General features: G+C 52.2%; 1 protein-coding gene across 2 annotated transcripts in view; it reads right to left on the bottom strand.

The window, feature by feature from the left end:
• Positions 1-14,296, bottom strand: part of BCAR1 (BCAR1 scaffold protein, Cas family member) — a 42,322-nt gene extending 28,026 nt beyond the window's left edge. For both annotated transcript variants that reach the window (XM_077309876.1, XM_077309877.1), the window contains exon 1: positions 14,022-14,296. In XM_077309876.1, the coding sequence (XP_077165991.1) occupies positions 14,022-14,033 (12 nt within the window). In that variant the 5' untranslated portion in view covers positions 14,034-14,296. The remainder of the gene's footprint in view (positions 1-14,021) is intronic.
• Positions 14,297-15,069: the final 773 nt, after the last annotated feature.

Raw genomic sequence — 15,069 nt, 5'->3', positions numbered from 1 at the left:
TTTTGCATATTGGTGAAACCGACTATCTTTTGACAACTTCAAGAGGCTTTGGGTCCATATGAGATGGAGGAAGGCAGGCTAAAAGTGTCCTAAATTAGCGAACGAAGAGTATGCCTGAGTAGGCTGGTTCCAACGTAAGCCCAGGTCAGAGCTTGCTGTGTGGTGGAGGAGCTCCAGGGATCCTGGGGGGCTCAAACACCCTCACTGCATCATGCACCCGATTCACCCGTTACAGTGCCTGCATCTGTTTGTAAGAAAGACTCAACAGGTGTTCACTTTGCACAGTAAACCAGGAGGCAGCACCTGAATAAATGCAGGGTTTGGATCACATGTTCAGCTTCACGAGTGTTGCCTGTAACTTGAGAATTATTCTGCACACGTGCAGAGAAGAGCCATGGCTACGCTGCACCCACACTATCCTTGAGTTCGCAGGAACTTGGGAACAAGGCCATGGAATTGTCTCATGCAACTCCCACAGGCTGCCACACATGCAAACAAAAACACAGGATTGTGTCAGGGAACCCGTAGCTACTCTACTCTCTCACGTGCATGGTGTTTGACTTTTCAATTGTTTCTCTTTACCACCTCCTGAGATATTTCCATTTTGCCAATGGCAAACAGGGGAAGCCCGATCACAACTTACCTAGGATTGCAAAATGTGTTGCAGGCAGGAGCACGACTTGAACTTGGATCTGTCCAGTCCAGCTCTCTGCCTAGTGCGCTTGGGCAATTTTGAAGAAATCTGAAAAACCACCACCTCGAGGAGGCACAACCCACTTCAGGCTGAAGGTGGCAGGAAATCACAGGATTAAGGCTCCCCCCACGGAAAGGTTTTCCCACAACTGGAAAAACTATATCTGAAGAGAGATGTGAGCCCGATGCCTCACCCGACCTACCCAATTTGTACTCGCAGGGAGTTCAGTCAACCATGGGGAGGACTGACAATTTTGGAGCCCCACCTGAAGTCTGACGTGGTACACTCCATGGATTAAAACAATACCGCCTCATTCTGCCCCCCAGGCAGTTCTTGCCTCTGCTAGCTCCACAGAGACGGTCCGGCTTTGCCCCTGGAACACACCTCACTTCCTCTGCCGCTGGCCCTCCCAACCGGCACGAAACACTTTTGCAACACAAACAAACACTTGGCCTCCCCTAGGCTGGGATTAAGAGTCTGAGGGCAAGACCCAAGCATTGAGACCCAGACTTCACTCCCTCAAACTGGATTTGTCTCTGTGAGTCAGAAAATGAGGCAGCCGAGCGTCTGAACACCTCCAGCACCACCACACTGATTCACAAGACATGCTGCTGGAATCTGAGGCATTCCGGGCGCCGTGCAATCGGCTGTGGGGCAGCTCACAGGGGAGCACCTGCCTCCTTCCACCCCCTGAACTGGGGGCTGCCTCATTCAGCTTTTGAAGCAGGTCAGATAAGCTCCAGGGAAGGGGGGGGGCAGGTGACACATTACAGCGTGGTCTCCCATCCAAGTACCGGCGGGGGACCTCCAAGAAAGAGAAACAGAGGTGCTGCAGAGGAAAGCTATGGCAAACCACCACTGTTTCTCGCTTGCCTAGAAAGCCCGCTGCTGGGGTCCCTGTAAGTTGGTTGTGATTTGATGGCACAAATGCAGATATGCTCCAGAGGAGCAGCTGCACATCTCTAAATGGAATGTGCCACCAGTCCTCTTCGGCCATCTCTCCAAGGGGATTGTGGACCCAGCCGAAGCCATTTCATCATCGTGATAAGCTGACCAACACGACCCAAGGGAGGTACCCTGTCCGCTCTCTTAATACTAGAATGCGTGCGAGGGGAGGAAGGTTCTCCTGCTGAAAGTGATCAAACCACATTCAGTATTTGGATACAGAGAACATTTTTAACTCACTCAGCCACAAGATGTGCTGATAACCACTGGTCAGATTTAAAGAGGATGCTGGATGTGTTTAAACTGGGGACCACAAATTCTGATATCTGTAGCAGCAGCACTCCGGAAGTCGATGGCCAGGGTGCATGCTGCCAAGCATGCTAATGCTCCCACTTCCAACGCCTATGGCCTTAGCATGCTGGCATGCTATGTGCCATGGATTCCTGATGCCTTGATGCCACAGCACATCAAAACTGGTAAGCCCTATATCTGGGATGGCCAAACTGTGGCTGTCCCAATGTCCACAGACTACAATTCCCATGAGCCCCTGCCAAGTGAGATAAGAGAAGACACCCAGTAGGGGTCAAGGGACAAGTGACGCTTCAGGACTGGAAATTAGAAGCAGGTGTATGGCTGAGACCATGCAAGGACCCAAGGAAAAGGGTGACAAGGGGATGCTTTAAGTGCCAAAGGCATTACGCTTGATTCCCTGACATCACCAGTCAAATGAAAATTGATTGCAGATCCTGGCAAACAGCTGATCTTGGAAAGCCATGGCTAGGTAAGAGTGGGCCACGCTAAGTGGAATGGCTTCATGGTCTCCGTTTGTGAGTCCATTATATAAGAAACAACTGAACTGACGGGAAACGTGGCAAGAGACAGTGCCCAAAACAGCCATGCAGCCAGTCAGCCAGTGCAAAATCGAAAAACAAGAACAAAATCTGTGTGATGTCTTTTTTGGGGGGGTGGAGGGCAACCAAATGAGCACAGAATTCTGCAAGGAATCACATGCCAAGTGGCATGACATGAAGTGGAACGGGCACACCTGGGAGTCCCAGCATATGTCCAAATGTTTTCAGGAGAAAACCCCTGCCATAACATCAGGATAGCCGTGGCAGATGTAGTTGTTTGGGACATACCTTCTTGCAGTCCCGTTTCATTTCCCAACTGAGGCCGATGGTCCGGACTATCACAGGCCCAACAGCTCTCGCTGTGCTTTTGTCGTTCCAGAGGGGATGAAAAGGAGCCAGGGGCACGTGCCCGGTGAGGCCAGGTGAACCAACTCGGCTGAAAGCTCCCAGCAAGACAGCTGGTCCGGGACCTCATGCCGGCTTCCCAACAGCCTGTCCCAACATGAATGCTGTGCTGCGTAAGCCATTCCTCAGCTTGTAGCTGCAGGCTAGCAATACTGTACACACAGCAGCATGCCTCTGCTTATCCTACTTGGGGGAAGGACAGTCCATGGGGAAGCGGGGGGGGGGGAGAGTGGAGGGAAGCAAGCTACATCCTCTCCATTCCCCACCTTCGGCTCTTCCCCCTTTCCACATTCTGCCACCCTGAACTATATCTGAGAGGCATGTGCAACTTTCCATGTGCCATCACAGCAAGTACAAGATGCCAATTTCTGGCTGCAGTCAGCATCGCTTGGCTTAAACTGTGCTGTGGCCCCGTCCTTCCCTGCCCCACTCATGGATGCTCCTCTGTGCTCCCTAGTAGAAGAACAGCTGGTTTGGGTACCCGGCTTTTTACTACCCAAGGGCATCCCAAAGCGACTTACCATCGCCTACCTTTCCTCTCCCCACGGCAGACACCCTGTGAGGAAGGTGGGACTGAGAGAGTTCTATGAGGATGGCTCTGCAAGAACAGCTTTAAGAGAACTGTGAGTTGCCCAGGGTCACCCAGCTGGCTGTGTGTGGAAAAGTAGGGAATCAGGCCCATTTCTCCCATTTAAAGGCTCTTAACCACACCACCATGCTGGCTCTCAGTGCATCTCAAACCACAGCAGTCGCAAGCAAAAAACGGTTTGAACCAACTAGCCCAGCCGGGGAACTTTGCCACTTCTGTTCTACACGGCCCAATTTCATTCAGTCCGTCACACTCTGCTCCCTTCTATTAATGCTCAAATGCAGTCCTCGGACCGGCACCCCAGTCCTTGTGTAGAATTCTGCCCTTCAAGCCAGCCCAAGAAGTACAAGTTATAAATATGCTTTCCAACAGGAATGCAATTACAGCCCCTGAATTTTAGAAAGAGGAAACGACAAGGCTTCCCATAGGACCAGGTCACTTCCCCCTTCAGCTCTGGAATGTAAGCAAAATTCTTCCACATCACTGAGTCATTTAGGGTTTCTCAAGCTTATGCCCTGCCAGGTATGGCACTTTGTGTAAGAATCGTACCATTCCACTTGTGCAGGTCCCTCCAGTTCTGGTGACTTTTCAGGCACCTGGTTAAGGATTTTCTTTCTTTTGGGGGGGGGGTTGTTACATTCCCCACTTGTCTCCTCCCGAGTAGTTTACAAGATCATTCTACTGTCTTCCATTTAATCCTCACCCTAAAAGGCAGGATAGACTCTTGTGGCGCAGAGTGGTAAGGCAGCAGACATGCAGTCTGAAAGCTCTGCCCATGAGGCTGGGAGTTCGATCCCAGCAGCTGGGTCAAGGTTGAATCAGCCTTCCATCCTTCCGAGGTCGGTAAAATGAGTACCCAGCTTGCTGGGGGGTAAATGGTAATGACTGGGGAAGGCACTGGCAAACCACCCCGTATTGAGTCTGCCATGAAAACGCTAGAGGGCGTCACCCCATGGGTCAGACATGACCCAGTGCTTGCACAGGGGATACCTTTACCTTTTACCTTTACATTGTTATTTACTTCCTTTATGCCTAGTTCTTCTCCCCAATGAGAATCCAGTGGCTTACACCTTTCTCCCTATCGGTTTTATCCATACAACAACCCTGTGAGGTAGGCTAGGCTGACAGTAGTCTAGTCCAGGAAGCTTCCATGGCAGAGCAGGGATTCAAACCTGGGTCTCCTAGATCCTAGCTTAACAGTAACCAGTACACCACGCTGCCTCTCTTAACATCTGCTTTACGGCTAACTATGACTTCCCGCCTTTTGGGGTGATTCGGGCTCTTTCAGCTTTTGGTGTTTCTGCAGCTGAACTGTTGCTTCACTGCTTGATTCTGTGCTTTGCTGTTGAGTTTCATTTTACTGCTTTAAGCTGGTCTTAGTAGTTTGAAATTATTCCTGCTGATCTGGGTGCTTTATCACTTTTATTACTGGCTGGTTAATTGTGCTGTTGAGAGCTTTTTAATGATTTATGCTGCTTTGGTGTTATTAGCTCACTCTAACAGCTTCTGGCCCAGAAAGGCAGCAAAGAAATGTGCTAAAAACTATTGACTGGAATGGGCTGTAAGAACCGTATCACTCCAGGCCTGTCAGTCTACTGCGCTGGCTCCCAATTGGTTTTCATACCCAATTCTATGTGCTAACCTTGACCTTTAAAGCCCTATAGAGCAGAGGTAGTCAACCTGTGGTCCTCCAGATGTTCATGGACTACAATTCCCATGAGCCCCTGCCAGCGTTTGCTGGCAGGGGCTCATGGGAATTGTAGTCCATGAACATCTGGAGGACCACAGGCTGACTACCCCATGATCTATAGAGCTTGCAGGCACCACACTTTAAGGACCACATTATGAATCTACCTGTCCACCCCAGTCATCTTCACCCTCTTTTGGGTGTCCCCTGAAGGCCCCAAGACAGGGCCTTCTTGGTCACAGCACCAAAACTTCGGAATGGCCTCACCAAGGAAATTCTTGTCTTCCTCTCTTGGTGTCTTCTACCAGCAAGTGAAGACATTTTTGTTTCACTTGGTACCCTCCTCCCCCTCCCCACCCAAAATCCATAAGTGTTAATGATTCTGATCTCTGGTTTTTATTTAATTGTTTTACATACTATTTGAACTGCAACTGTTTAATGTTCAAATGTTTTCATGTTTGCCTCTGTGGAGGGCCCTATTTTGTTGGAAAGGCAGCATAAAACTGTTTTAAATTAATAAAATATCAGGGTAAAGGGATTCTAGAGATTCCTTTTACCTGTCAAGCTTTCCCTGTCTTCCTCATACCCCAACTTGGTATAGTGATTAAGAACGGTGGCTTCTAATCCGGTGAGCCATGTTTGGTTCCCTGCTCCTCCACATGCAGCCAGCTGGGTGACCTTGGGATAGCCAGTTTTCTTAGAGCTTTCTCACAGAGCAGTTCTGTCAGGGTTCTCTCAGACCCACCAACCTCACAGGGTGTCTGTAGTGGGGAGAGGAACGGAAGGCGACTGTAAGCCACAATGAGACTCCTTTGGGTAGTAAAAAGCGGGATATAAAAACCAATTCTTCTTCTTCTTCTCTTGCCTGATGGAGCAGTTATTCCTGCTTTTTCTTTTTCTTTTTTTGGGGGGAGGGGGTGGCAGGCAGGCAGCTGATCACTATCAGAGTCCTAGCAAAGAATCCACACCCAGGAGGCATCTTGCAACAATCCAGGCCTTGCAGGGGTGGGAATGAATTCCAGGCAGGGTTAGCCACATCAAACAGCCTGGAACTGTCAATGCTTTGAATCCAGGGAAAGAAAACTGTCAATGTTTATTTTCTTCATCCATTCTCTGACCAAACAGGAACCCCCAAGTAGCTTACGTGGGTCTCCTCTCCTCCCTTTAATCCTCCCGACAACCACCCCTCAGTTAATGAGGACAGGAGAGATGAAACTAGCGGTTCAAGAACAGTATAGGGGACCGTATAGCCGATGCCCACTGGATCCCCTATGTCTGTTTAATAGGCTAAAAAAACCTTTGGTTGGATCGATACTAGCAGACAAGAGATATTGAAAACTCTGTTGGTCCAGAAAATACTTTATTAGAACAGAAGAGTCGCTGTGGGAGAATAATACGAAAACAAGGTGAATACCTAGGAACTTGTTCTGACTCACGGACTGGAATAAATTTGGTGACTTGAACAGGAACTTGGCCACCGCCTGCTCCAGCTCTAACCACGGTGGCCCCCTGGCTTTGCTGCGCTGGGAAACACGAAATAATAAAGGCCCCGAGCAACCCCCAGTCCTCAGCAGGAGGGTTCTGCCTGCCCTGCACTGCATCTGACCCCGCTAATAACCAGCACCTCCCTTTCTGTTCCTGTTAAGACTTGCTTGAAGCCCAGCACAGATGTTTGCGTGCTTTGTGGCCACCCTCATGAAAAATGCTGGGAGTGACAGGAGACGAGGGTGAACCCTGAGCATTGTTCCCTCCGTCGCCCCTCCCACACTGCTGTCACTAGTCACACTTGGTCTGACTTTGCATTCATACCATGAATGGGGTGGCAGGGGGCCTCTCCCCATTGCAGTGCAAGAAGGGGGGGGTGGATCATGCCAGAAGGTCACCATGCAATCTGCAATCCTGCATCCCTAGAAATAATTCAGCCTCAACTGGAGGGTAGCAGTTAGAGCAGGGATTCCCAACCAGGTTCTCTGGAGTCCTGGGAGAGCCCCAGCTCCTCGAAGCCTGAAAAATATTTCATGGCCAAAAGGTTGAAACAGCCTATGCTGGAGTGCTGGATGGGGAAGACTTGGGTTCAAATCCACCTGCCAAGCCACAAAGTCTGTGTCTAATCTTTCTTGCAGAATGCAAAGATCTCCCCCCCAGTTTCTTGAACACTACAATGAATCTCTATTCCTGCAGCAACCAAGAAAGATCCTGCCCTGCTTCCCTTTACACCTCAACCTTGGATCTCAAGCTATCCACAACCACCTCCTACGGCCCCAGGTAACAGTCCTCATCTCTGTGTGGGTGCATAATGAAGGTGTTTCCTTCAAAGACTCACACGCACCATGAAAGCGGGAGATTCCCGGCCACGCCCCTTAATGCAGGTTCAAGAGCAAGACATCGCTTCAGGCAGTGAATCTTGACTCCACGTTTACTGCATCTTCACCTCTGGCCTCCTGCAGCTGCGGCAGTAATACTTTTCAAGGAGAATTGACTATGCTTTAAGAAAAGCACAGGCATATGTTGACTTTGACTGCTGGCCCCCAGTAAAATAGGATCAGCAGGTTTTTGATACTATCGAAAAGCTGGTTTAATTGGGGGGGGGGAGGGATGACAGGGTAGCATCCAGTTTACATCCTGCTTTTCTCCCCAATGGGGACTCCAAGTGGCTTACAGCATTCCCGCGCTGAGGTAGATCAAGCTGAGAGGACCCAGGGCCATCCAGCTAGCTTCTGCAGGGATTTGAACACAGGACTCCCAGATCCTAGTCTGACATGCTAACTGCTATGCCCCGCGGGTATGCCTAAAGATATGTCTACTTATATTAAGCTGCAGGCAGAAAACCACACTTCCGGGTCAGCCACGGCACTAAACGGCCCCACTTCTCTTTTTAGACAAGTGACACCCATAGCAGGGGCAGCCAAGCACCAGCCTTCTCCACACACAGACCAAGGCTGGCCAGAAGCCAGACAGATACTGAGCGGGGAAGGCCCCAAGCTCTGGTTCCTCAGCCCCCCCCTCCCCGCACACCAGCCCAGAGAGTGGCTGACTGCTGCTCCAGCCCTCTTCTAGAGAATCATTAATCCCCCCCCCCCTTTTGCAGCAGCCCAGCCTGCTTGCTCTTTGGCTCCTCCGAGGCATACTCTGCCCATCCAATTACTCAGCTGGCTCAGCCTCTCCTCCACTGCCAGCGTGCAGTGAACCTGCTGGTGCCAAAGGAGGGAGGAGAGCCAGGGGAACCAATGGCAGGGAGAGCTGCATGGAGAGTGGGGGAGGGGGAAGGAATGGCATGGCTGGCGCGCCTCTTTCCACAAAGAGAAATCAGCCAGAATGGCCCAGGCTCAAGTCGGCCTAGGAACTCCAGAATCCACTTCTTTAAACACTTAATTTGTAACCCTCTTTTCTCCCCAGTGGCTTACACACGTTTCGGTCTGATCCTCACAACAACCTTGCGAGGTGGGTTAGCTGGCCCCAGGACACCCAGCGACCTTCTACGGCAGAATCAGGCTTTGAACCTCTAGTCTGGTGCTGGACCTCACCGGCTATCGAGCTCCTTCCCTGACAATTCTCCAGGGCAGGACTCTCTACACTACGGGTATTCAGGGTGGAACTCTGCACTTGCCTAGAAATCCCTTTCTTCCTCCAGGCATGCTGGACACAGTGCTTGGGAGCTCTGAGAAGGTTCTCCACCTGGGGAAGACCCTCACACATAGCCCCCAGTCTCTGTCCCTCCCTCTCTCTGCCCGGGGTTCTCCATCTCCAAGCCAAGCGACCGCTCTGCATAGTCTTACTGGGAGGGATGCAGGACAGTGTCATGGTCAGAGATGGGGAAGACCAGGCTTGGATTCTTATTCTGCCACGGAAGCCTGCTGGATGACCTTGGGCCATTCACTCTCCCACAGCCTAATCTACCTCACAAGGTTGTTGCTGTGAGGATATAGGGGAGTAGCGGGATATAAATGTAATTATAAATAGAAATACATAAATAAAACGATGGAGGGAAGAATGACGTTATAAGCCATCTTGGCTTCCCATTGGGGAGAAAAGCAGGGTAGAAATACCCAAAATTTCAGAAATTCATAAACTCTTATTTTTCTCCCGCATACATTGACATGCAAAGGTCTCACCAACCTCCATGGATTCTCAGAGGATCAATTCATCCCCATCACGAGGTTTTGAGGCCCCCATCGAACACAGGCGCCTTTAGAAGTCTTGGCTTAATAATCCGGGGTCCCTGTCCAGCTTGCACCATGACCCCCAGGCCACTGGTGTACTCCCCAATTGGCAGAGGTACAGACATCATGTTCAAAAGCAGCCATCTTCTGAAGGCCAGAGATCTCCGCAGCCTTCGTGTCTCCCTTTGTGAGATTCTCAGAACCCCCAAAAGCCTGAAGATGAGTAGCTGAGGATCTGTTTCACTTGCAGAAGGTCGCAGGATCTATCCCCAGCAATTCTATTTAAAGGATCTCTGGGAGCAGGTGCCAGCCTTTAACTGAGAGACCCTGGAGAGCAACACTGAGCAATGGGAATGGGGAGAATGGCACTTTTTATTTCAGAGGACTCAGCTGGCTGATGCTGGAAACTAGATTGGCTTTGGCAGAGCCACAAAAGCAGACCAGGCAGCATTAAATAGATTGCAGGGAGAGAAATTCAAAAGCATTTCTGTAACCATCCTAACCACAAACAGAGAATCCTGCTCAAGCCAGCACAATCAAGGGGGAAAAATATTAGGGTGATTTCTTCAATTTAGGCATTTACATTTTCCTGTCTGGCCACCGCCATGGGTTTATCAAATGGACTTGGATGAGTTCAGGGGTGTCTGTGTGCCTAAATAGATCACTTTGCCAATTCAAAACACCCAGGACAGGAAAGGCAGGAGGGAGTAACACACAAAGGAAGGCCCAGAGGAGAAATGGTATCAGCCCTCCTTCCCCTGACCACAAGGGAAGGAGGAGGGCAACCCTGCCTGTTCAGGAGACCTGGCTCACACTGGGAAGAGTTGTGAAGGTCCAGCCAGGGGTAGTCAAACTGCGGCCCTCCAGATGTCCATGGATTACAATTCCCAGTAGCCCCTGCCAGCGCTGGCAGGGGCTACTGGGAATTGTAGTCCATGGACATCTGGAGGGCCGCAGTTTGACTACCCCTGGTCCAGACAATCCTAGACTTTCAATCTGATTCTCTGCCACTTCGTCCCCATGCTGTATATTGCTTGCGATCCTTTTCTGATCCAGCCACTGCCTCAATATTTACTCACGGGTCCAAAACACTTGAAACAAGAACCTTCCTTCCAGGCTCAGTAAAATATAGGAACTCTTTGAGACCCAACCTGGACAGACCAGGCAAGCCCAATCCTGTCAGATCTGGGAGTTAAGCAGGGCCGGCCCTAGTCAGCACTTGGAAGGGCGACCTCCAGGGACTAGCAGGGCCATGAGGTGGGGCAGGCAATGGGAAAACCACCTCCGAAAGTCTCTTGACTGGCAACCAGGCCATCACAGGATCTCCTGACTACATAACACACATGCCATATAGGACACATAAAATGGTATGGATAAGGATCTCCTTGCGCATTACCTCAATAGCCAGGAGGGAGGCAAGAGACGAAGGATTTACCAGGTGCAGCAGGCACCTAAAATCCTGGCCCAGCCCCCTGACAAAGGCCATCTGCCAAACTGGTCCTTCTGGAGCCCCTCAAAGAGAGAGGCCTTCTTGGTGACTCAGGCCCCAAGCACCATTCCATGAGCATCCCATGCTGTCGTTTCCTCAGTCCTGAACATAAACACAACAGGTGAGAAATACCAAAACAGCTAAGAGGGTTTCGTATACGAAGGGACCTTTTTGCCGGCCAAAGGCACGTGCAAGGATCCGCATGACACGGAATTCCTTGGCGGGCCACGCTGCTGCTGCTGCGCTATAATCTTCTCCGTGGACCTAGCCACGTGAGGTCACAATAACAACCGGTTTAATGACAGTGCAAGACGAGCAATATTGTAAGTATAAAATATACGCGGTGAAAATGAAGACATTAAAAGTTACAAACCGAAATATAGCAATATGCAATATAGAACAGGTACATATAAAAACCAGCAATGAAACACACAGGGTTCACCGGCATGGCTTGCTAATGTTCTCCATGTGAGGTAAACATTAAGGCAGCAGTTCCTCTGTCCATCTTTCCACTGGCTAATGTTATGGCAGAGCTCCTTATCTTTCATTCAAGCTGCGCATAACTTTTGTCCCTCCGGAAGCACCAGGCTCCATCTGACTGAGTGCCCAGGAATTTTTTTTTTTTTTCAAAATCTAAACACCCATTCCTGGAGACTCCCAAAGACCAGCAATGGCTCTGCTCAGATTTAAGGCCTGCCGTTAGCGGTCACTGGCACAGCGGCGAAAGGCAAATCTATCAGGCCGCTAAGGCAGAGTGTCCCTCCCTGCTTCAGCTGGCCGTCTCCACAGAGCCCTGACGCAGGAAGAGCTGTTCAAACGCACAAATCACAGCGTTTGTCTCCCTCGGCAAATACTGCGCCACTGACCGATGCTGTCCGGAGGGCCCCGGCGCCCGCGAAATCTCAAGTACCCGGAGGCCTCCCGGAGAAGGGTAAGGTTGAAAATCTCCAGCGAAGTTGCAAGATGTCAGCTCCAATGAACACCCAGTCAGGCCTATTGCAGAAGAAATGCAAGCTTGGGCTGAACAAGCCATCAGGGAGCATGTTGTTTTATACCAGGGGTAGTCAAACTGCGGCCCTCCAGATGTCCATGGACTGCAATTCCCATGAGCCCCTGCCGGGGGCTCATGGGAATTGTAGTCCATGGACATCTGGAGGGCCGCAGTTTGACTAAGTCACCGGGCTGGGGGGCTTAATGATTTAACCTGAGCAGAAGATGTCCAACTGAGAGATTTCCTTCAAATGCCAACCATTAGATTTGTCTGAGACTCACTCATTAGCAAAAACTCTGAAGAATCTCTGATATCAGACCTGGGTGCACAAACACACCATGTGTCGTTCCTCCCAGGCTCTCAGAGTAGCACCCATGCTTCTCCCCTCCTCCTTCCCTGTACCCTTCCAATAATCACAGGGGTAGTCAAACTGCGGCTGGCAGGGGCTCATGGGAATTGTAGTCCATGGACATCTGGAGGGCGGCAGTTTGACTACTCCGGAGCCAGGCAGAGAGAAACAGAGAATGAAATTGACACATGGACACCAAGGAAAGGAGTTTCACAGACGACCGGGGACTTGAACCCAGTCCCTTCTAGCCTTAGTCTGATATAGTAACCTCTGATATAAAGTCTATACTACAGTGGCTCTTCTTTTGGGCCAAAAGGGAGATGAGGTCAGGCAAATTCCAAAGGGCCCAAGGCCATTCTCATGGGGCAGGGAGGTCAAAGGCCACAGTAATTTGTCAGATTGCATGCCCCACTTCCTCCAAGTTAAGGGGGCCCATTGGTGGTGTTTTACCAACTGAACAGAATGGGATTTTAAAATTCTGGCTTTGGGCAGGCTTGGGCTCAGTTGTGGAAGGGTCACGTGGTCTATCAGCTTCAAGTCAAGAATCTATATTCACGTTCTCCCCCCCCCCAAACTTACTGGCTCTAGGCTCCAGAATGCCTCAAGGAGAACACAGGCATGCCCCCTTCAGATAAGGGCCGCCCAGAAAAGAGCTCAAGGTGACTCAAGGCAGCGAGCCAAACCGCGTTATGGCCAAACAACAATTGCACGCACATCCCCCGAGCTACGTCAACCGAATGGGAAGGGGAGTTAAAGAACTCCTTCCTAAACAGATCCTGAGCAGACACAGAGGCCAAACATCCCAGCGAGGTCCCACACAAGCACAACTTGAGCCCAAGGAGACTAGGGGCGAGAAATGTTTTTAAATCAATAAAGATTCACTTCCCAGCAGCCACCCAGATGCGAAAAACAGGGAGGGGGGACCCGATTCCAACGGGAGGAGGGGAGATTCCAGTCTCTTAACCCCCCCCCCCATCCCTGCAAGTTGAGGAATGGACGAGGGGGGGAGGCGAAAGAGCAGTGGCTCCGGGTTAATTAACTGCAGAGTTCCTCCTGAGCCAGCCCTTCCACATACGTGGCGCTTCCCTGGAGAGCGCGCCAGCCGCTCACGCTGCCCTCCGGGGTGCCCTTCTGGATGCCCACCGGGGCTCCCCTTTGGCTTCAACGCCGAACAGCCCCCGAGCAGAGCAGAGCTGCCGGGCTGGGGGGAAGCCTTCGGGAAACTCTCCCCGCCAGCAGGGCCGCGGGAGAAGAGACCGGACGGGAGGGGAAAGGAAAAGGAGGCCGGCTCTGGGGCTGGCTCCCTTTCCCCCGCATCCACGTCCGAGAGCAGGCCGGGCCCATCCCATTTCCCGGGCGGAAAAAGAAGCCAGCAAAGCTTGGGCGCTTCCTCTCCCGGTCCCGATTCCGATCCAGAACCGCCCCAGGGCCATCCCCTCCGCTGCGGCTCCTTTTCCTCTCCACCTCTCCAAAGAGCCGGGCCTCCTCGAAAGTTAGCCCCCCTCCCCCCCCCGGCAACGGGCGACGGATCGCAGCCCCCCCTCCCCTTCGCCGGCTCCGTCCTCCGCGCCCCCTCCAGCCCACCAAGCCACGTCTCCCTCCCCCCTCTTCTCCCGTCTGCCGCTGGTCCCAGCCCCGCAAACCGCCTCGGGGCTCCGCGAAGCCTCATTGCCGCGCCGTCGGAGAGGCAGCCCAAGCCGAGCGTGGAGCTCCGGCGCGGCTCTGCCAGCCTCCCTCTGGCGCCGGCTACTAGGGAGGAATCCCGAAAGAGGCATCCATCCATCCATCCCCCCGACACACACACACCGGCGCCGCGCGTCCCTTGCTCCGACGGCGCCAGCCCGCTGGCTCACTTGCTTACCAGGTAGTTCATCTTCCCAGCCTGGCGCGGCCGCGGTGCCCGGCCGTGCGCTCTAACGCATGATCCCGCTGGCGCTGGCAGCGCCGACTGAGTCCCCCGCTGCAGGCGGAGACGGAGGGAGCCAGCCCCTGGCGGGGAGGGGGGAGCGCTCTCCCTCAAGCCGCCGCCGCCATTGGCTGCCCGGCCGCTGCGAGGGCGCAAAGGAGGCGGCGCTGGCAGAGCGAGGGACGAGGCGGCCTCCGCCTGGCACCGAAGGGGGCTGCACCGATGGCGGCCCGGCCGCGGGGACGTGCGGAGGGAAAGAGGCGGGTTGTTTGACGCCAGATGGCCCGCCCTCCCCGCGCACGGCGGCCCCATTGAGCTCGCCGGGGCGGGCAGAAGGGGCTCGTTCCACTCCCGCCGACCCGGGCAACCCCGGCGGCTGCAAACCGAGGGCAAGCCGCTTGGAAAGCAAGCCGGAAAACGTGTCTCTGAACATGCGCAGAGTACCCATCGGAAGGCACCTGTCCCCCTCTTCACCCGCGCCCCCTGGTTTTACAAAGGAGAAACAGGCAGGTGCCCCCAGCGGGGAGTTGCTGGGTGCATGGGGGTTAGAAGCAGGGAACTGGGAGATAATCTAAAGCTAAATCTAAATTTTAAACTAAATCTTTAAGGAACTCAGGAAGTCAGTGACTTCCACCTGCCCTGCACAAGATGGAAAATAATCGTGCAGGGCTACTTTGAGTGGACTGGCCAGATGAGGCATGCAAAGTGCTTTTGAGCCATTTTCAAGGTTCTCTTTTTCTGCTAGATTGTTGGGGGACAGTGGAGGGCATGGCCTTGCCACAGCTGGAACGGGCCTTTTTTGTGTGTCAGAAATACTAAGTGCCTAATGCAGAAATAATGAATCATGCCACATGTACTGGAAAGAGACTCCCCCCTTCTACTTAATTACGTGCATCCTGATCAGAGGGTTTGCATATATTTATTTAAGTCAGCCATAGTTCACCTTTTTCACAGGGACATAGGGAGTCTGCACAATCAACAAAACAGGGGATTCGCTAACTAA

The sequence above is a fragment of the Paroedura picta genome, chromosome 14, assembly GCF_049243985.1.
Source record: "Paroedura picta isolate Pp20150507F chromosome 14, Ppicta_v3.0, whole genome shotgun sequence".
NCBI lineage: Eukaryota > Metazoa > Chordata > Lepidosauria > Squamata > Gekkonidae > Paroedura > Paroedura picta.
This window is presented reverse-complemented; position numbering and strand designations above follow the sequence as displayed.